The following is a 22307-nucleotide window of genomic DNA, read 5'->3' as shown; positions in this document are numbered from 1 at the left end:
TGGGCTTAGCTGATCCACGGCATATGAAATCTTTCCAGACCAGGGATCAAACCCACGTTCCCTCTGTTGGTGGGTGGATTCTTAACTGCTGGACCAAGAGGAAAGTCTGTATTTCCTAAAAATTTTAACATCAGTATTTCCTTAATTGAGCTCCTTCTCTTAACATTTGTTTTTTTGTATTTCATGCCAGTAGGATGTTTGTGGTTAAGGTTTGCCTTCCTGTATTCTTTTTTTTTAAAATAAATATTTATTTATTTGACTGCCCTTAGTCAAATAGTTGCAGCATACAGGATCTTTTAGTTGTGGCGTATGGGATCTGGTTCCCTGACCAGGGATCTAATTCAGGCCCCCTGTATTAAGAGCACGGAGTCTTAGCCAATGGACCACCAGGGAAGTACCCCTATATTCTATGAACCTTGTCGAATTAAAAAAAATCTAATTGTTATCGTACACTAGCATCTGTGGTGCCTCTTCTAGTCTTTTCCCCAATATATGAATGCTAAACTGGTTATCTGCACTGAAGCTTTACTGAAAAACTCAAGATATTTGTGAGCACTATTCTATCCTGTTGACTTCCCCTTCATTTTTTTTTTTTTAAAGAACAAGTACCCCAAAAAATAAGGCCCAAAGAAAAGGACCTTTTCTAACTTCTGCTGTTCCATGAAACTTTTCTTCCTCCCTGGATTACCAGACTTATTACGATTTGGCCCAGTATCTTCATTCCTGACTGCTTAGTCTCCTAAAAACCTTGTTGCTCTTAGAAGTTCCTGCTAACATTAACCTCCTGGAGACCACACAGATTATTTGTTTTGTCATTTTTCCCTTTCCTGAAGTTCTCCGTGTGTGTGTGTTAGTTGCTCAGTTCAGTTCAGTTCAGTCATTCAGATGTGTCTGACTCTTTGCAACCCCATGAATTGCAGCATGCCAGGCCTCCCTGTCCATCACCAACTCCCGGAGTTCACTCAAACTCACGTCCATCGAGTCAGTGATGCCATCCAGCCATCTCATCCTCTGTCATCCCCTTCTCCTCCTGCCCCCAATCCCTCCCAGCATCAGGGTCTTTTCCAATGAGTCAACTCTTCACATGAGGTGGCCAAAGTACTGGAGTTTCAGCTTTAGCATCATTCCTTCCAAAGAACACCCAGGGCTGATCTCCCTTCAGAATGGACTGGTTGGATCTCCTTGCAGTCCAAGAGACTCTCAAGAGTCTTCTCCAACACCACAGTTCAAAAGCATCAATTCTTTGGCATTCAGCTTTCTTCACAGTCCAATTCTCACATCCATACATGACTACTGGAAAAACCATAGCCTTGACTAGACGGACCTTTGTTGGCAAAGTAATGTCTCTGCTTTTCAGTATGCTATCTAGGTTGGTTATAAATTTCCTTCCAAGGAGTAAGCGTCTTTTAATTTCATGGCTGCAATCACCATGTTCAGTGATTTTGGAGCCCCCCAAAATAAAGTCTGACACTGTTTACACTGTTTCCCATCTATTTCCCATGAAGTATGGAACCAGATGCCATGATCTTCATTTTCTGAATGTTGAGCTTTAAGCCAACTTTTTCATTCTCCTCTTTCACTTTCATCAAGAGGCTCTTTAGTTCCTCTTCACTTTCTGCCTTAAGGGTGGTGTCATCTGCATATCTGAGATTATTGATATTTCCCCTGGCAATCTTGATTCCAGCTTGTGCTTCTTCCAGCCCAGTGTTTCTCATGATGTACTCTGCATATAAGTTAAATAAGCAGGGTGAAAATATACAGCCTTGATGTACTCCTTTTCTTATTTGGAACCAGTCAGTTGTTCCATGTCCAGTTCTAACTGTTGCTTCCTGATTTGCATATAGGTTTCTCAAGAGGCCGGTCAGGTGGTCTGGGATTCCCATCTCTTTCAGAATTTTCCACAGTTTATTGTGATCCACACAGTCAAAGGCTTTGGCGTAGTCAATAAAGCAGAAATAGATGTTTTTCTGGAACTCTCTTCTTTTTCCATGATCCAGCAGATGTTGGCAATTTGATCTCTGGTTCCTCTGCCTTTTCTAAAACCAGCTTGAACATCTGGAAGTTCACAGTTCATGTATTGCTGAAGCCTGGCTTGGAGAATTTTGAGCATTACTTTACTAGCGTGTGAGATGAGTACAATTGTGCAGTAGTTTGAGCATTCTTTGGCATTGCCTTTCTTTGGGATTGAAATGAAAACTGACCTTTTCCAGTCCTGTGGCCACTGCTGAGTTTTCCAAATTTGCTAGCATATTGAGTGCACACTTTCCCAGCATCATCTTTCAGGATTTGAAATAGCTCAACTGGAATACCATCACCTCCGCTAGCTTTGTTCGTAGTGATGCTTTCTAAGGCCCACTTGACTTCACATTCCAGGATGTCTGGCTCTGGGTAAGTGATCACACAATCGTGATTATCTTGGTCATGAAGATCTTTTTTGTACAGTTCTTCTGTGTATTCTTGCCACCTGTTCTTAATATCTTCTGCTTCTGTTAGGTCCATACCATTTCTGTCCTTTATCAAGCCCATCTTTGCATGAAATGTTCCCTTGGTATCTCTAATTTTCTTGACGAGATCTCTAGTCTTTCCCATTCTGTTGTTTTCCTCTATTTCTTTGCATTGATGGCTGAGGAAGGCTTTCTTATCTCTTCTTGCTATTCTTTGGAACTCTGCATTCAGATGCTTATATCTTTCCTTTCCTCCTTTGCTTTTCGCTTCTCTTTTTTTCACAGCTATTTGTAAGGCCTCCCCAGACAGCCATTTTGCTTTTTTGCATTTCTTTTCCATGGAGATGGTCTTGATCCCTGTCTCCTGTACAATGTCACGAACCTCCATCCATAGTTCATCAGGCACTCTGTCTATCAGATCTAGTCCCTTAAATCTATTTCTCACTTCCACTGTATAATATAAGGGATTTGATTTAGGTCATACCTGGATGGTCTAGTGGTTTTCCCTACTTTCTTCAATTTAAGTCTGAATTTGGCAATAAGGAGTTTGTGATCTGAGCCACAGTCAGCTCCCGGTCTTGTTTTTGTTGACTCTATAGAGCTTCTCCATCTTTGGCTGCAAAGAATATAATCAATCTGATTTCGGTGTTGACCATCTGGTGATGTCCATGTGTAGAGTCTTCTCTTGTGTTGTTGGAAGAGGGTGTTTGCTATGATCAGTGCGCTCTCTTGGCAAAACTCTATTAGCCTTTGCCCTGCTTCATTCTGTATTCCAAGGCCAAATTTACCTGTTACTCCAGGTGTTTCTTGACTTCCTACTTTTGCATTCCAGTCTCCTATAATGAAAAGGACATCTTTTTGGGGTGTTAGTTCTAAAAGGTCTTGTAGGTCTTCATAGAATTGTTCAACTTCAGCTTCTTCAGTGTTACTGGTTGGGATGTAGACTTGGATTACTGTGATATTGAGTGGTTTGCCTTGGAAACAAACAGAGATCATTCTGTTGTTTTTGAGATTGTGTCCAAGTACTGCATTTTGGACTCTTGTTGACCATGATGGCTACTCCATTTCTTCTAAGGGATTCGTGCCTGCAGTAGTAGATATAATGGTCATCTGAGTTAAATTCACCCATTCCAGTCCATTTAAGTTCGCTGATCCCTAGACTGTCGACGTTCACTCTTGCCATCTCCTGTTTGACCACTTCCAATTTGCCTTGATTCATGGACCTGACATTCCGGGTTCCTATGCAATATTGCTCTTTACAGCATTGGACCTTGCTTCTATCACCAGTCACATCCACAGCTGGGTATTGTTTTTGCTTTGGCTCCATCCCTTCATTCTTTCTGTAGTTATTTCTCCACTGATCTCCAGTAGCATATTGGGCACCTACTGACCTGGGGAGTTCCTCTTTCAGTATCCTATCATTTTGCCTTTTCATACTGTTCATGGGGTTCTCAAGGCAAGAATACTGAAGTGATTTGCCATTCCCTTCTCCAGTGGATCACATTCTGTCAGACCTCTCCACCATGACCTGCCTGTCTTGGGTTGCCCCACGGGCATGGCTTAGTTTCATTGAGTTAGACAAGGCTGTGGTCCTAGTGTGATTAGACTGACTAGTTTTCTGTGAGTATGGTTTCAGTGTGTTTGCCCTCTGAAGCCCTCTTGCAACACCTACCGTCTTATTTGGGTTTCTCTTACCTTGGACGTGGGATATCTCTTCACGGCTGCTCCAGCAAAGCGCAGCCACTGCTCCTTACCTTGAACGAGGGATATCTCCTCACCGCCGCCCCTCCTGACCTTGAACGTGGAATAGCTCCTCCAGGCCCTCCTGCACCCACGCAGCCATCTGAGATGGATGGTGGCATCCATTTTAGATGCTACCTTTTCCAGGAAAACTTCTGAGAATCCCTTACTGGAAGTCATCTTTTCTTCCCCCAAGTCCCATCCGTAACTCTTGCACTTTGCCTTACTAGTGGCATTTATCCCTTTTATCTAGACGTATCCTGACTTATTTCCTTTATTAAACTCTATGCCACTTGGGATTAGAGACGGTATTGGATTATTTACATCCCAACACATGTATTTGTCTACCTAATAATTTATTAAAAGAGTGAAACCCTTTATGGCTATAAAGTGGTTCTGTTTCTTGTGTTTTAATCATTGGCAGGCAGATTCTTTTACCACTGGGCCATCTGGAAAATCCCATGTTTTATTATTTACTGTATTTAAGATGTTAGCTTAGATGGATTGTTAAAAACAATCTTTTTTTTTTCTTGTATTTTACCACATAAAGCAATCACTATTGTAACCACAGTTATGTTATATGCCTGCATTTTGATAGTGAGGTCTATGTGCTGTGCCGTGTCCGACTCTTTGCAGTCCTGTGGACTGAAGCTGGCCAGGCTCCTCCATCCATGGGATTCTCCAGACAAGAACACTGGAGTGGGTTGCCATATCATTCTCCAGGGGATCTTCCCAGCAGAGGCATCGACCCTCATCTCCTGTGCCTCCTGTACTGACAGGTGGATTCTTTCCCACTGAACGACCTGGGAAGCCCAGTGAGCACTAACTTTCTATGTTGGTTCAATTCCTGTTTTCCTCCCCAAGATTGGTTTTTATTTAATATTATTAACCTTAACCATTTTAAATCCATTTATCCATTTCTAAGAAGTATGTCTCGTACAACGATATCTCTGTTATGTCCTATATTTTGCAGCTGTAAAGATGTGACTAGATTCCTACAGATCTTCCAGATCCAATAATTTTGTTTCTGGACTCGAGAAAAAGCAGTTAACTAGATACACTCTGTATTCTCTCCTGTTTCATTTTTCCTTACTTTCTCATAGGTTTTAGGACCCCTGATTTGTTTTTGAAGTTTAAAGACTTGGCATATTGGTGTCCATTAGTGTTTAATTTCTTTTGTGGCTCCCGCGTTGCTGACTTTTTAAGTGTGAGACTTCCAGTTCTCTTCAGAAGTGGGATCTTGGTGTTTCTTTTCTTCAGATCTTACATTACCATTAATTTTTATAGTCTAGTGAGAGTCTAGTCTGGACTGATCTTTGCTCTGATGCATTAATTCTCTTCCTTGTTTTACTGTGATCCTTACTACACCAGCAACAAATGTTTCTGTTTTTATTAACAGTTTATTTCTTCTGATTCAGGCATTATTCACCTAGCCGTGCTAGTTGCAGCTCCTCAGGCCTTTCTTCCTTTTTTCTTCTTTGTATTTCTGCCCATTCTTCTTTTTGGAGATGTACCTGAAATTATTCTCAAATGTCCTTACTTTCCTCTTTTTCTTACCATTTCCTTCTTATCCCCTTTGGCTTAGCTTATTTTTGTAATTTAGTTTTGGTTCAGACCTTGGTAAATGTTTGGAGGGTCTTAGGATAAACACTGAGTATTATTTTTGAAATGCACTTGAACTTGCTTATGAAACCAGACAGGGTCAGGGGTAGAAGAAACCACTCTGTTTGATTGTTTTGAAGTTCTCTGATAAAAAGCTTGGAGCAGAAGCGGAATGTTCTGGGTAAGGTGGATTTTTTGTTTTCTATGTACATTTTGTCCTATCCACTGGGCACAGATAAGCATGCATGTTCTAGGATCAACAGTGTGATCAGATGGTTTAGTTGATAATATTCTTAAATTCTAGACAGCTATTGACTTGATATGTGTATATTATGGCTTTTATTTTTTTAATGGTAACTCTTTAGGTGCCTTATGCTCAGTCATGTCCTACTGTTTGTGACTCCATGGAGTGTAGCCTGCCAGGCTCCTCTGTCCATGGGATTTTCCGGGCAAAAATACTGGAGTGTGTTGCCATTTCCTTCTCCAGGGGATCTTCCCCACCCAAGGATAGAAGCAAATAGTGTGATACAGGCAGTATTTGCTTTCTGCATTACTTTGAAAGGAAAAAGGAATAAGATGAGAGATTAAAAAAAATATATAGTTTAATGGCTTTTCCATCAAGCAGCTGAAAATCTCTGTCCCCAAGTTCTGTTACATTTATCAGAGAGAGCCTTTGAACTGCATGGTCTTCTGCAATTTTTCAGTGGAAAGATGGGGGTCTAAGGTTCACACAGCTTCTCAGAATTAGATGTAAAACCTCTTGACTTCATCTCAGAGACCCCGTCCACAGGGCAGGCTGCTGACCTACAATATGTAATTTGTTTTTGGTGCAGTGACAACCAGTCTCTGTTTGTGCAGACAAAGCCTGGAGGGTAATGCAGGTTTGTGTAAAGTTTTTCCAGCCTCTTCCCTCTGTTCTTTAGCCTCTCGTTTCCTTTCTTTGACAGTGTTTGCTGTGCTGCCCGCGGCGGTGATGACGAGGATTGTTGCTGTCAGTTACACATCATTCTTAGCCTCCTTGCTGTTTTCTTGCTCTGGATTCCAGTTTTTGAGTCGCCATGGCCCTGCTGACCCTGCAGGAGGGGTCTCTTGGTTTGTCTGTGTCACAGAGCAGGCCCACCTCAAAGGTGAAGGAGTGGACAGTGGCCTCTCCTTGGAGCTGGCGGGAGGTCTCGTGTTCTCATGCAGATGAGGGGCGCTGTGACATCTCTGCTGACACAGTGCCTGGGCTGTGTCACCCACACAGCCAAAGCTATGCTGAGTGTGGCCCGAGCGGCTTATGGCCACAGAGCTTCCTTATGTCCTTTTAGTGTCCTCTTGGTAGAGAAAGCAGCAGAATCTCCTTTCTGGGGTTCTGGATCCCTTGTTCAGTGTGGCCCAGTGTTAGGTCTTCACTGCACTCTGGACAAATGTTCGGGGCCTGGAAAGTCCTCAGTGCTGTTTGGGCCCTGGGGTCCCCACGCTCTGTGAGAAATAGCGGTAGGCACAGAGGCAGAGCTCTCAGTGCATGCTCACTCTATTTGTGAGTGAGTGAAGGACTCAGAATTAAATACAGAAGAGGAGATTGTGTGACACTGGTGACTTCACTGTGTTCTTTTATTTCTATTTTCAGAATTTGCTTTAGCGATATTAAGTTTGTGTTGGATGCTTAGAACTAGAATAGCCTCTCTTTCTTATTGATGAAAAATGTGAGGATATTGATTCTTATATACTTAGTCACTCTAACTCTTGTGCTTTGTTTTAATTTTATAAGTTTTATAGAAAAGTAATTTGTTGAGGTATATTTCACATACTATACAATTTACTCATTTAATATGTATAATTCAGTGGTTTTTAGGATATTTATAGGGTTGAATCAATTTTAAACAACTTTAAATGACTTTAAAACAACTTTAAATGACTCCAGAAGGAAATACCACACCCATTGGCAGTTAATCTCATTTTTTAACTTAGTCCCTCCAGGTAACCTATGGATGTGCCTCTTCTGGACATTTTGTATAGATGGAATTGCACAGTAAGTGGTCTTTTGTGACTGGTTTCTTTCACTTAGCGTAATGGCTTCACAGTTTATCCCTGTCTTTCCCTTGGTTTCTCATCACTCTCTGGGGTGGTACAGAGTGCTAGTGCTGGTCTGGCTCCCACCTCTGGACTAGAGGAGCAGTTCACAGACACTTAAAGAGCAACAGCAACAAAGCACTTCAAATGCGAGTTATCCCAGGTCTTCAGATGTGCCTCAGTTGCAGTCACATGCTGCTGCTGCTAAGTCGCTTCAGTCGTGTCCGACTCTGTGCGACCCCAGAGACGGCAGCCCACCAGGCTCCCCCGTCCCTGGGATTCTCCAGGCAAGAACACTGGAGTGGGTTGCCATTTCCTTCTCCAATGCATGAAAGTGAAAAGTGAAAGTGAAGTCGCTCAGTCATGTCCGACTCTTAGTGACCCCATGGACTGCAGCCTACCAGGCTCCTCCATCCGTGGGATTTTCCAGGCAAGAGTACTGCAGTGGGGTGCCATTGCCTTCTCTGCAGTCACATGAGGGAGATGGTTTTTGATCTCTGTATTAGTTCTCCGTTACTGCAGAACAAATTATCCCCAAACATAGCAGTTTAAAACAACAATGCTTATTGTCTTGCAGTTTCTATGGATTCAGGGTCTGAGCACAGCTTAGCTGGATCCTGGAGCTCTCCTCTTAGCTGGATCACGTGACTGACTGCATCCTCTCAAGGCTCCACCCCGTATCACTGGCTGATGGCAGGATTCAGTCCTCTGCAGGCCTTTCTTAGTTCCTTTTGAGCTGTTGTATGTTCTTTCCTACTGTGTGCCTCTCCATACAGCATATCACAGCATGTCAGCTGCTGCATTAGAGTGTGCAAGCAGGTGGGCAAGAGAAAGGCCAGCAAGACACAAGACATGGTCTCTCATACCCTGGGCACAGCAGTGACGTCCCATCACTCGCCATATTCCATTTGTTAGAGGCATATCACCAGACCCACCACACACTCAAGGCAATGGGATCATACAGGACGTGAATACCAAGAGTCTAGGATGATGAAGCGGGGTAGGGAGTGTTTTAGAAGTTGCCTGCCACACTATCCCACTCATTACTAAGCAAAGGTCTTCTCTATACGTTTGTGATGTCTTCTCTGGCTTTGGAGAAGTGGATTGTTGATTTCCTTGATTATAGAGCTTCTGCAGAGAAAAGGCATCTGAAGTGTTCTTTGTTTTAGTTTTTCAGTCTCAGTCGTGTCTGACTGTTTGTGACCCCATGGACTACAGCATGCCAGGCTTCCCTGTCCTTCCCTATCTCTCAGTTTGCTCAAACTCATGTCCATTGAGTTGCTGATGCCATCTAACCATCTTATCTTCTGTCGCCCCCTTCTCCTCCTGCCCTCAATCTTTCCAGCATCAAGGTGTTTTCCAACAAGTTGGCTCTTGGCATCAGATGGTCAAAATATTGGAGCTTCAGCTTCAGCATCAGTCCTTCCAATGAATAGTCAGGGTTGATTTCCTTTAGGATTGACTGGTTTGATCACCTTGCTGTCCAAGGTGTCTCAAGAGTCTTCTCCAACACCACAGTTCAAAAGCATCAATTCTTTGGCATTCAGCTTTCTTCACAGTCCAACTCTCACATCCACACATGACCACTGGAAAAACCATAGCCTTGACTAGATGGACCTTTGTTGGCAAAGTAATATCCCTGCTTTTCAATATGCTATCTAGGTTGGTCATAACTTTCCTTCAGAGGAGTAAGTGTCTTTTAATTTCATGGCTGCAACCACCATCTGCAGTGATTTTGGAGCCCCAAAAAATAAAGTCTGACACTGTTTCCACTGTTTCCCCATCTATTTCCCATGAAGTGATGGGACCAGATGCCATGATCTTAGTTATATGTATACATATATCTCCTCCTTCTTGGCCTCCCTCCCACACCTCCCGTCCCACTTCTCTAGGTCGTCACAGAGCTCAGCTGAGCTCCCTGTGCTATGCAGCAGCTTCCCACCAGCTTTTTTTATACCATTTTACGCATGGGTAGTGTATGTATGTTGATGCTACTCTATCAATTCATCCCGCCCTCCCCTCTCCTCCACCCCTCATGTCTGTTTTATCTGCATTTCTATTCCTTCCCTGCAAAGAAATTTATTAGTACCATTTGCCTCAGATTTTTAAAGAATTTATTTATCTACAATATCCCTTTCAAAATATCGTATTGATAGACCTGTTGGTTATTTGCATGTATTTGCTATTATAAACATTGCTATGATGAATATTTCTTTGTACTCATGGGCAAGAGTTTTTCTAGCCATAGATATTTTAAAACAAACTTCTGCAGGGAGGTGGGGCAGGGGCAGGGGGAGAAATCGGTGAGGGAGATTAAGAGGTACAAACTTCCAGTTGTAAAATGAGTCATGGGTATGAAATGTACAGTGTGCGGAGTATAGTCAGGAATTATGTGCTGTCTTTATATGGTGACAGACTGTGGCTGGACTTATTGTGGTGATCATTTTGACATGTATAGTGATATCAAATCCCTCTGTCATATTACAGTAACTAACATAGTGTTTAGGTTGATTATACTTCAAAACCAACCAACCAACCAAACAAACCCATAGAAAAAGAGATCAGATTTATAGTTACCAGAGACGAGGGATTGGGCAGAAAGGGAACTGGATGACAGTGGTCAAAAAGTACAAACTTATAAGATAAATAAGTAATGTGATATAATGTGCAATATGAATAATATAATTAAGGCTATTCTATGTTATGTGTGAAAGCTGTTCAGAGTAAATCCTAAGAGGTTTTTTCATCATAAGAAAAACATTTTTCTTCCATTTTAAAAATTTTAGGGATTTTCCTGGCAGTCCATGGCTCAGACTCCATGCTTCCGCTGCAGGGGGCATGGGTTTGATCCCTGGTCAGGAAACTAATAATCCCGTACACGGCATGGTGCAACAAAAAAAAAAGTTATATCTAAATGAGATGATGGATATTTTCTAAACCTACTAAGATAATCTTTCATGATCCATGTAAGTCAAATCATTATGCTGTACACCTTAAACTTAGGCTGCACTGTATGTCAATTATATTCCAATAAAACGGAAAGAAAAAGACTTCTCAGTGACTGATAAGCAAACAAGCAAAACAGTAAGTGATAAACATTTCTGTTATATATTGACAAAGAAATGTTACAGCTATTTTTAATAACATTACATGAAATAGGAGAAAATGCCTTTTGTGACAGCCATCTAAATAGAAGGCAGCACATGAGTTAACATGACAGCCATCTACATAGAAAATGTTAACTCATGCTGCCTTTTGCTTTTGGATTAATAATAGTGTGGCTTTTTTCTTTTCCAAAGTAGGTATTTATATGACTAGTAGGAAAACTGATGGAATATTGGAATTAGTAAAACTACTTTCATATGGTAATTTAAGAAAATATTCACTACATACTTCTCTTATTTTTCTTCGTGGTAGTATTTATTCCTATCTAGGACTAATCAGCAAAATCTATATTTATTATTTGTATCATACTAATCTCTAAGCAAGAATTTTTTAAAAACTTTTATCATGGAAAATTTCAAGCACCCACAAAAGTAGAAAAATAGTACTGTGAACCCTCAAGTATGCATCACCCAGCTTCCACACAACTGACTTTCTTTTGAGCAAGATTTTCAATTGTGATGCTAACATTAGTTTTATATTTAGAAAGTCTTATATTCAGGGTAACACAAAATTAACATTGCTCATTTGGAGAATTATTTCAGTATTCCTATGAGGTAAGTGGCAATTGTTTAGAGAACTTATTATTGCTATTATTAGATATAAAAGTTGTCCTTTTAATATAATTTTGCTAATTTATGGGTTGATTGTGAGTTTCTTCTCTCCATTAGTTGCTCAGTGTAATGGTGTGTTTGGCCAGTCTTCCATTTGACAGGGAGGTTGTCCACAAGCTTTGTAGAAGTGTGACCTAAGCCCTTCAAAATGTTTTGATACAAAAGTTAGGTAACAGTTCTAAACGCTTAGAGAACTTCATTTTAAAAATGAAACACAAGGAGTTCCCTGGTCACCTAGTGGTGAAGATTCCAAGCTTTTCTGCCATGACCTGGGTTTAATCCCTGGTCAGGAACTGAGATCCTGCAAGCCACACAGCGTAGACAAAAACCCAAAAAACCAAAAGATAAAAACAAAGACAACATAGGGACAAGCTAGTAACATGCCCTGGTACTGTTTGTGGAACTGTAGATCCAGAGACTGTGTAATTCACTGTTCGAGCTGTACTGCATGAGTTTCCTGTGTGCTTGGATTCCAGATAGCAGTGGTCATGGGCTCCTGCACAGCAGGAGGAGCTTACGTGCCTGCAATGGCTGATGAAAACATCATCGTCCGCAAGCAGGGTACCATTTTCTTGGGTGGACCTCCCTTGGTAAGAACCTGCCTGTTCGTTTCTTTTTGGTAAGAACATAGTCTTGCTTGCTTGCTTGAAGTAAAATATACCATTCTGACCATGTTTAAGTATACAGTGCTCTGGCATTAAGTATAGTCACTTTGTTGTACAGCTGTCACTACCGTCCATCTCCCGAACGTTCTCACCTTCCCCAGCTGAAACTCTGTGCCTATTAAACACTAACTCCCTATTCCCTGCCTTCTTCACTACCCCAGAAACCATGATTCTACTTTGTCTATGAATTTGACTACTTTCGGAACCTCATTTAAATGGATCCTATAATATCTGTCCTTCTGTGTTTGCCATATTTCACTTAGGAAAATGCCCTCAAGATTTGTCCATGTTGTAACATGTGTCAGAATTTCCTTCCTTTTAAAGGCTGAATAATATTCCAGTGTACATGTATATACCACATTTTGTCTGTTTATCCTTCAATAGACTTCTGGGTTGCTTCCACTTTGGGGCTGTTTGGAATAATGCTGCTATGACCATGTGCAAATGTCTGTGTGAGTCCCTGCTTTCATTTCTTCTTCTTTCATTTCTTATATGTTCAGAAGTGGGATTGCTGAGCCATGTGGTAACTCTGTATCTAAATTTTTGAGGAATTACTTCATTCCTCTTTATAGCTGAGTGATATTTCATTGTATGGATAGGCTGTATTTTGTTTATGCATTTATTGGTTGATAGACATTTGGGTTGTTTCCACTGTCAAAGGTACTAAAATATAAAACATTTTCCTTTCTTCTGTGGTCTGTCTAGCAGTTGTGTTTTTATTCGCTGTTTCATGACGTTGCACCCCCCACCACTGCCCCAGGCATCTCTGCTTCCCATGGGCCCACTATGACCCCAAAGTTGTGCCATCTCCATGTGGGCATCTCTGCTTCCCATGGGCCCACTCTGACCCCAAAGTTGTGCCATCTCCATGTGAAAATGTGCTTGGTACCCGGGTGGAGATGGGCAAAAGGCTAGCCCTTAGCCCCCCTCCTCCCCTCAAGTGGCCTGTTGGTGAGCACATCTCAGCACTGCCTAGCCCAGGTCTGTGATGGGCTACCATGATCCTCCCAGAGACACCATGGGGTGCACGCCTGACCTATGACCCTGCTCCTGAGCCAGAGCCCCACTGGGGACAAATGGAACAGTCGCTGGTCAGGGGCAGGGAAGAGAAGGTAGGGCAAGACCCAGGGCACAGGCGCCAGTCAGCCAGGAAGCAGGGAGCAGAGGGGAGGAGGACTGCACAAGAGCAGAGGCTGTAAACCTTAACACATATGCTCCATTGTCCCATCAGACTTCATTACAGAAAACAGCTTCAGAGATAAAATTGTTTAGACTTGCACCAGGGTAACCAGTGAGCATTAAACTCCGAGCACAGGACTCTTCTGAGAGTGGGACCCTGTGTACCCTCACTGGCCACCTGCCTGTAAAGTAGGCACTGGGGACTGGATTATGTTATCCCTGGTTTTTCCTTACTTCCCATTTGACCATCTCCATTATTGTGAGTGCCGTGTCCAGCAGGGCAGGTGAGAAAGACTTGCGACAGGTGCGGGCGCGTAATGAAAAGACAGACACATCATTTGGCAAGCGGGGAGTCGGGTGTCCTCCTGCTCCCCATGGCAGGAAGACAAAATGGCTCCTTTCAGCCCGCACTTTTATTGGTAGAAGTCACATGAGATCATTAGGGAATAGCTATACTGGGGAGTTTGATCAGCGCACCATAATGAGGGAGTCAAGTTAAAGCTTTGCTTTTGATCAGGAGTGACTTGTTTTGTTTCCATGGGGACGGACGCAGTGGCAGGCAGTGAAGCGGACCAGGGAGCACGTTCCGCCCCAAGTATGTGTGGTCGGCGTGCTTATTAGGACAATCACGAGGGCACAGTTTGCCGCACCCTCGAGTCGTGGGGCAGGTTCTGGTCTCTGCTCTGCCAGGCTGCAACATCTCCCCCTTTTTGTTTTGATTGCAAGACTATCATGGTCAGTCCAGAATAATAATATAGGGCTCTTTCTGTGTTAAATTTGGGGGTACCCCGTTAGGATCTGGGAACCAATGGGAATCGTTGGTCCAAACTGTAGGGGAAGTGTCAGTCCACGTTAAGGGTCTAGCTAATGGAGGGTCTGGAACATGAGTCCAATACAAATCGGCATCTGCCCCAGTTACTGGAGAAGGCGATGGCACCCCACTCCAGTACTTTTGCCTGGAAAATCCCATGGACGGAGGAGCCTGGTGGGCTGCAGTCCATGGGGTCGCTAAGGGTCAGACACGACTGAGCGACTTCACTTTGACTTTTCACTTTCATGCATTGGAGAAGGAAATGGCAACCCACTCCAGTGTTCTTGCCTGGAGAATCCCAGGGACCGGGGAGCCTGGTGGGCTGCCATCTATGGGGTCACACAGAGTCACGACTGAAGTGACTTAGCAGCAGCAGCCCCAGTTACAGCACAGGAGACCAATGCCACCATAGCCAGCAGCATGGTCTCGGGAGCCTTAGTCAGGTGTTTGAGTGTGCAAGAGCATCTGTTCACTCTTTTGACTGCGGCTCTTCAGTTGTCCGCAAGTCATAGGAGGTGCCTGATGAGTGCGTGGTTGTCCTTCTTGCTTGGGGCGGTGGGGGGGGGCAGGGCTCAGGGCGCAGTCCGCCAGGTGCAGCCTCTGGACTTTCTGTGTCACCATCGCCATGCTCACTGTGGGATCCCACATCTCCCGTGGTGCAAATGGGGGATCCATGGTAAAGCTTGATGCACCTGCTTCGTATCTAACCAGGGCCTTGAGCTGTTGAGACACAACCATATCCTCCTCCCCATGTTAGTAGGGGGGTTGGTCCTTTCCATGGACTACCTTCTGGCACCTTCCACCAGACCTGTGGGTATCACACTGAAGGAGTATGTGAATGGTGTTTCTCATGTGGGGTTGATTTTTGGTCATCTGTTGTGAAAAAATTTAAGGTTAGGAGAGCTAGACGTAGATGTGCAGGTGGAGATTTCCCTGCTATTCCCCCTTTCTGTTTTAAAAGTTGACTTTTAAGAGCATAATGTGCTCATTCAACAATAACTTGGCCAGTTGGATTATGTGGGATGCCTGTAGAATGACTAATAGGCCAGAGAGAGCAACAGGCTGTAAAAGCTTTACGGGTGTAAGTTGGCCCGTTGTCAGTTTTAAGTTTCTTTGGGATGCCCATATGAGCGGAAGCAGTTAATAAATGGCATTGGGCATGAATGGTGGTTTCACCGGGATGAGCAGAACCCAAAGCATATGAGAATAAGTATCAGTAGAAACACGAAGGTAGCTAAGGTGTCCAAACTCAGGAAAATGGGTTACATCCTTCTGCCAAATTTCATTTGGAGTAACCCCTGAGGGTTAACTCCAGGTGATGGAGGTTGGTAAGCACTGACTTGTTAACAGGAAGGACAGGCTTGAATAATTTGTGTTGCTTGGGATTTAGTAACGTTAAACTGATGTCTAAGGGAATGGCAGATTGATAAAGAAGTTGATGAAACTGGTAAGCCTGCTTAAAAATGGGCATCATTAGAAGGTCAGCCTGAGAATTGCCAAGGGTGAGAGGCCCCAGGAGAGGGGAGTGAGCTTGAATATGTGTAATAAAGAAAGGAAAGGAATGGGAGCGAATGGCTTTTTGAAGTTGGAGAAATAGGAGGAATAAGTCCTCAGAATTAACATGTTTAATTTTTGTAGTCTCAGTAGACTTGGTCATTCCAACCACATAGGCAGAGTCACTAACAATATTAATAGAGGTCTTTAGAAACAAGTACTGTAATTTCTGTTACTAGGTCCACCCGCTGAGCCGAGGTGTGGGGAGTTACTAGAGTTTCTCACTCCTCAGGGTCAGTAATGCCTGCTTTGCCATTGTTAGAGCCATCTGTAAAATAAGTAGGAGCGCCTGGGATAGGCGTGGCCTTGGTGACTCTGGGCCACACAAAGGGAGTTAGGGAAATAAATTGTAATAATTTATGTGCAGGAGGGTGATTGTCTAAAATGCCCACAAAAGCTGTGAGGGCAACCTGCCATGATAAGCAAGTCTGTCAAAGATGCTGTTGTTGAGTTTTGTCAAATGGAACATGAGTAGTTTGAGGATCAAAGCCAGTTAACTGGCAGGTATGCTTTCTTTCTTGTATAATTAAGTTAGACACAAGGGTAAGGTACGTCATCTGAGTTTTGCCCTCCTGAGAATGTGCCAACAGCCATTCTATGATGCCCAAGGTGGGCTGTTCTTGAAATAGAACTCCTGTAGGGGCTTCTGAAGAAGCTACGACAATGAAGAGAATAGGATGATCATCATGAATGTGATTAAGTTGAGCATTTTGAATGGCAATATTTACTATATCGAGTTCCTTTTTAGCTTGTGGCGTCAGAGTCTGAGGAGAAGAAAGGGCTGAGTCCCCTTTAAGGGTCTCAAAGAGGTGTGTAAGTGAACTGGTAGGAATGCACAAAGCAGGGCACAACCAATGAATATCTCCTAAAAGCTTCTGAAAATCATTGAATGTTTTGAGATTGTCGCATCTAATGGATACCTTTTGGGGTATAATGGTATGTTCTGAAACCCAATAACCTAAATAGGAAAAGGGAGCTGTTTTTTAAATTTTTGGGGGGCTACATGTAGTCCCCATCATTTAAGATCGTGTTGAACTTGGTGAAAAAGTGGGTTTAGGAGAGACTTCTGGGGCAGCTAAGAGTATGTCATCCATATAGCGAATGATGGAGGCTTGAGGACAGAGGGATCGAGCTCCCTCCAGAGTGCTAGCCACTATTGTTGCCTTAGCGTCATCATCCCCTGAGGCAACATTTTCTATTGGTACCATTTCATGGGGGCTGGTTGGTTAATACTAGGTACTGAAAAGGCAAATTTTTCTTTGTCTTGTGGAGCTAAGAGGATTGTATAAAAACAGTCTTTAAGATCCAGAACTACAATTGGCCAATCTTGAGGTATGGCCAAAGGGGATGAGTCCGGGCTGCAAGGCCTCCATGGGTTGCATTACAGCATTAATAGCTCGAAGATCATGAAGCAGCCTCCATCTGCCTGATGTTTTTAGGGACTGTGAAAACTGGAGTATTCCAAGGACTAGTACTTTCCTCTGTGTCCCGCTTGAAACTGTTCTTCTACCAAGGCTTGTAAATTCGTAAGTTTCTCCTTTGCCAGAGGCCATTGATCCACCCAAACAGGTTTAGATGTCAGCCACGTTAGAGGTGTGGCATGTGGTGGCGGAGAAATGTCAGTGACCTTCATTAAAAATTTTTATATAGTAGCTCTTTTCTTTCCAGTTTGGGTTGAATAGGTAAAGGAGAAGGATCTCCCTGTAAATTTTTTCCTAGCCCTTTTCTCTGTTGTTACCCCATTCTCATCATCATATGATCTGCCTTTCCCTTGTTGGAGAGAACTAGGTGCCATTGGGCAAGTCGTTTGTCGGGCCCTAGGCAAGGAAGAATTGCTGAACTCTGAGCAAGTTGTTGGGATTCTTCCAAACCTGAGATTTTTTCCTGGGGTTCAGTCAAGGGCCAGTCATCTGGCCATTGATGAGAAGTAATGATGGAAAAGTCAGCTCCAGTATCTAAGAGATTAGATAAGGTTTTTCCTTGAATTTTAACCTTACAAGTGGGCCGATCTGAGAGTATTTGTTGAGTAAAGCACACTACTTGATCACCAGTGCTCCCAAATCCTTGTTTTCCTCTGGTGATAGGATTATAATTGTTAGGGGCATGGTAAGGCAAGAGAAGGAGCTGAGCAGTTCGTTGACCTTGCAGAATGACATGGGATGAGCGGGAAAGAGCCATTACTTTAATTTCTCCCAAGTAGTCTAGGTCAATAAGGCCAGGAAGAATTTGGAGGCCCTTGGGAGTAAGGCCACTTCTGCCCAGAATGAGTCCTATAGTCCCCAGTGGAATGGGGCCTCAGATCCCAGTAGGGATTGCTGCAGGGGGTCTGATTCATTAATCTGAACAGTTACTCTGGTTGGGAGGTCCAGTGCAGCACTTCCGCTGGCAGCAGCTGGGAGGCTGGAGATAGGCTGCAGGGTGTGCTGGAGATCCTCACCAGCTGTGTCCCATTGTTTGTGGGGCCTGCGGCTGGCCCCGTTGGCTGTTTCCTGGCTGTAAAGGGGAACCGTTCTTATGAAATTTTGATCTGTGTTGATTAGCCCAGTGATTGCCTTTCTGGCATTGAGGACACAGTCCTGGTGTTTTATTGTTACAAGTGGGTGGAAGTATTGTAATACCTGTTTTAGATCGGGAACGGCAATCCTTTTTCATATGTCCAAGCTTTTCACATTGAAAACATTTGGCAGGGGAAGAGCTAAAATTATTTTTAAAGGCAGCACAAATTGCTTGAGCTAGCACGGTTTGTTTGTGAGCCTGTGTACCAATATTCTGACATGCTCGAACAAAATCTGCAAGGCTGACATTTTGATGAATAGGGTTAAGGGCAGCCTTGCAATCTGCATTGGCATTTTCATAGGCTAATTGTTTTAACAAAATGTCCTCCACCGTAGGACTATTAATTTGACAGTGCAGAGCAGATGAGAGCCAGTCTACAAATTCAGTGAGTCTTCTCCAGGTCTCTGTAAAATTTTGACCGATGAACCGGTAGGCTTGTCAGGGTCTGATACTGTCTGCCACGCCCTTCGGCAACATTTGGTGACCTGTTGATACGCTCCCACCACTGTACCTTCATAAGTCAGTTGGGCTGTTGGACTGGTATGTTGCCCTGTGCCTATGAGCATTTCAAAAGTAAGATTATGTCCAGTGGCCAAATTAGTATGGGCTTGCTCTTGGCACAACTCAGTATAAGAGGCAAAAAACTGTAAATATTGGGGACCACTTAAAGCTGCTTTGGCTAACATTTTAACATTGTAAGGAGAACTTCTTGCAGGGAAACAAATTTCCAACAGTTCCTGTGTTAAGGGGAATTAGCCCCGTTCAACCTAACACTAGATTTTAGTTCCTTTAAAACACTGATGTCAAAAGTTTCATGGGTTGCAATAACCTGAGTGGGATTATTGGCGTCGGGTCTGTAATTAATAGGGAAAGCAAGATGGTCCTCAATGTTTAAAGCACACGTATGAAGGGTGGAGGCCATGGCAGGCTGAAATTGAGTCAGCGGCTTATCCTCCCAAGACATTTCTGGATCCAGTGGAGGTGGCAGTGGTGGAAAATCATCCTCAAGTTTAGGTGGCAAAGGGGTGGAAGGGTAAACAAGAGTCGCTTCTGGGGACACTGCCTTCTGGCATGATTTCTCAGTCTGAAAAGGGTATAGGACCGAGCGCACTAGCCCCAGGTTGCAAATACCATCACGAGTATGCGATCCCCTCTCCTGTGTGCTGGTTTCAAATTCTCTCCCACTCAATCCCAATTTTCAATATCTAGAGTGCCTTCTTCCAGAAACCAAGGATTATATTTAACCACCTCTGACTTCCCTGGTGGCTCAGACGGTAAAGCGTCTGCCTACAATGTGGGAGACCGGGGTTCAATCCCTGGGTTGGGCAGATCTCTTGGAGAAGGAAATGGCAGCCCATTCCAGTATTTTTGCCTGGAAAATCCCATGGACAGAGAAGCCTGGTAGACTACAGTCCATGGGGTTGCAAAGGGTCGGACACGACTGAGTGACTTCACTTTCACTTTCACTTAGCAATCTCTGGAGGAGGTGCCTCAAAAGCTGGAGATAATGTTTCTCAGCTTTATTCAAATCATTCCCCATTGTTACCCTGACTTTGTAAGACAACAAGGGACTTTCCACCCTTAGAGTCTGAGGGCCTGGCCATGATCCAGGCGCCTCACTTTCACTTTTTTCTTCACTTTCACGTCTTCACTTTCTTCACGTCTTCACTTCACTTTTTCTTCACTTTTTTCTTCACGTCTTCACTTCAGTTTTTTCCCTCGGGGGAATTCTTCCCAATTTCAGGTCCCTGTTTGGGCGCCACCTGCCACGTCCAGCACAACGGGTGAGAAAGTCCTGAAACGGGGGCCGGCGCATAATGAAAAGTCAGACACATAATTGGGCAAGCAGGGAATCAGGGGGTCCTCCTGCTCCCCATGGCAGGAAGACAAAATGGCTCCTTTCAGCCCGCACTTTTATTGGTAGAAGTCACATGAGATCATTAGGGAATAGCTATACTGGGGAGTTTGATCAGCACACCATAAAGAGGGAGTCAAGTTAAGGCTCTGCTGTTGATCAGGAACATCTTGTTTTGTTTCCATGGGGACGGACGCAGGGGCAGGCAGTGAAGCGGAGCAGCGAGCACGTCCTGCCCCAAGTATGTGCATTTGGTATGCTTACTAGGACAATCATGAGGGCGCAGTTTGCTGCACCCTTGAGTCATGGGGCAGTTTCTGGTCTGTGCTCCACCAGGCTGCAACAGCGAGTTTCAGGAAAGCAGCGGTCACCCTGCAGTGTTTATGCCACAACTTGATCCTAGATTTCAGAGGGATAAACAGAGGGTGGGTAAAGACACAGATAGTTAGTACAAATTACAAGGAAACGTCCCACTGTGTATGTATAATCCAAGAATATTAAAGAGGTAAACAGAATAATGCCAAGGAAATTCTAAAGGTACAGTAAACCCACAGTGGAGTATTATTCAGCCGTAAAAAGGAATGAAGTTCTGACACATCCTACAACATGGATAAACCTTGAAAACACTGAGCCAGACACAAAAGGACGAATATTGTATGGTTCCATTTCTATGAAATATGTAGAACAGGCAGATTCATAGAGACAGAAGGTAGGTTAGCGGTTGCCAGGGTCTAGGGTGGGGGTGTATGGGTAGGAATGCTTCTTTTGAGAGTGATGGAAGGTTCTGAGATTGGGTGGTGGTGGTGATTACACAACCTTGTTAATATAATAAAGAACACTGAATTGTATTCTTTTAAATGGTGAATTTTCTGGTACATGAATTATATCTTACAAAGGAAGTTTATTGCTTCAAAAGTTTATCTTGGTTTTGGAATACTAACACAAGTTTATTAAAAAGAGTATGTTAAAAGATCTTATGCTTCATGTTAATTTTCAATAACTTTTTTATGGAGGATCAGGTAAGCCTGAAAAACTACCATTTCAGATGTAGTAAAAGTCTCAAGGCTTCATTCCAAAAGCCTGCAGAATAATACTAAATATTATTCTTTAATATCTCTCTAGCTATATTCATAGCGATTGTTGGTTAATTTACTATGTATAGTAAATTTTCCTGGGTAGTCTTGTTTATTTTTTATTAGAGAATGAGTACAGATATGACTAGAATTTAAAACATCTTTTTGGGAATAAGGCATTGTCATAATATGGATATAATGCTGTTTTTGAGAGAGGATTTTGTCAGCATCAACATCACAGTGTCTGTTCAGTGGATTCAGATTTAACTTATACCTTGGAAAAAAGCAACCTGGTCACTGAAGTCTGCAGTTCTGTTAGAGAACTGAACCCTGTTCCGTAGTCTGCCATCAAAAGGCCATGTTTATAGGTAGAAAAAAAGCAGCAGCAGCCTCAGCTGTTGGAGAATTCTAAATTTTGATGCTTGTTTTACTGAAAATTGAGAAAAGGCTTTGCAGACAAGGTTTTGAAGGAGCTGTTTTGTTGTCCTATCTTCTATTGTCCAAGCTTGTTATTTAATAGAATGAGCTATTTTCTTTTTCTCTTAAACTTTTATCAAATTTTTATATATGTCACAGTTTCAGTCATGTGTAAGTGTTTCAGGAAATATTAACTGATGACAAATTTTATTTTTTCATCTGGTATTAGTTCCCTGAAAATGAATATCATTTATCAGCTATTTATTAGTTTTTAAATATCCAGACACCTTTGTAACTAGTTATTGTCTGGACTGAATGTTATTTTACACTGAATTTTTTGGGAAGAAGAGAATCAAGAATTTAGTTCTGGGGGTGGAATATTTGGAGGTAAAAAATTTAATTACTTCTCCCTGTAGAATAATATTTAAGACAGAGCTTTTGATGTAGTGAATAAGTCATTCCTATGCTGTGTTTTAGATTAATGTTCATTATTCTAATAAAAGCCTTTTAAAAAATTACTTGGAGAAAAAGAAATAAATCAACCAACTCAAAGAAGTAGGAATCAATAAACGATTTCTAA

The 22307-nt window shown here is 42.9% G+C and overlaps 1 protein-coding gene across 2 annotated transcripts in view; it reads left to right on the top strand.

Moving 5' to 3' along the window:
- MCCC2 (methylcrotonyl-CoA carboxylase subunit 2) overlaps positions 1 to 22307 on the top strand; it is a 77346-nt gene that overhangs the window by 28611 nt on the left and 26428 nt on the right. For both annotated transcript variants that reach the window (XM_061393316.1, XM_061393315.1), the window contains exon 7: positions 12094 to 12207. In XM_061393316.1, the coding sequence (XP_061249300.1) occupies positions 12094 to 12207 (114 nt within the window). The remainder of the gene's footprint in view (positions 1 to 12093; positions 12208 to 22307) is intronic.

This window comes from Bos javanicus, chromosome 20 (assembly GCF_032452875.1).
Source record: "Bos javanicus breed banteng chromosome 20, ARS-OSU_banteng_1.0, whole genome shotgun sequence".
NCBI classification, from domain to species: Eukaryota; Metazoa; Chordata; class Mammalia; order Artiodactyla; family Bovidae; genus Bos; species Bos javanicus.
Note: the sequence above shows the minus strand (reverse complement) of the source record. Positions and strands in the feature narration are given on the sequence as shown.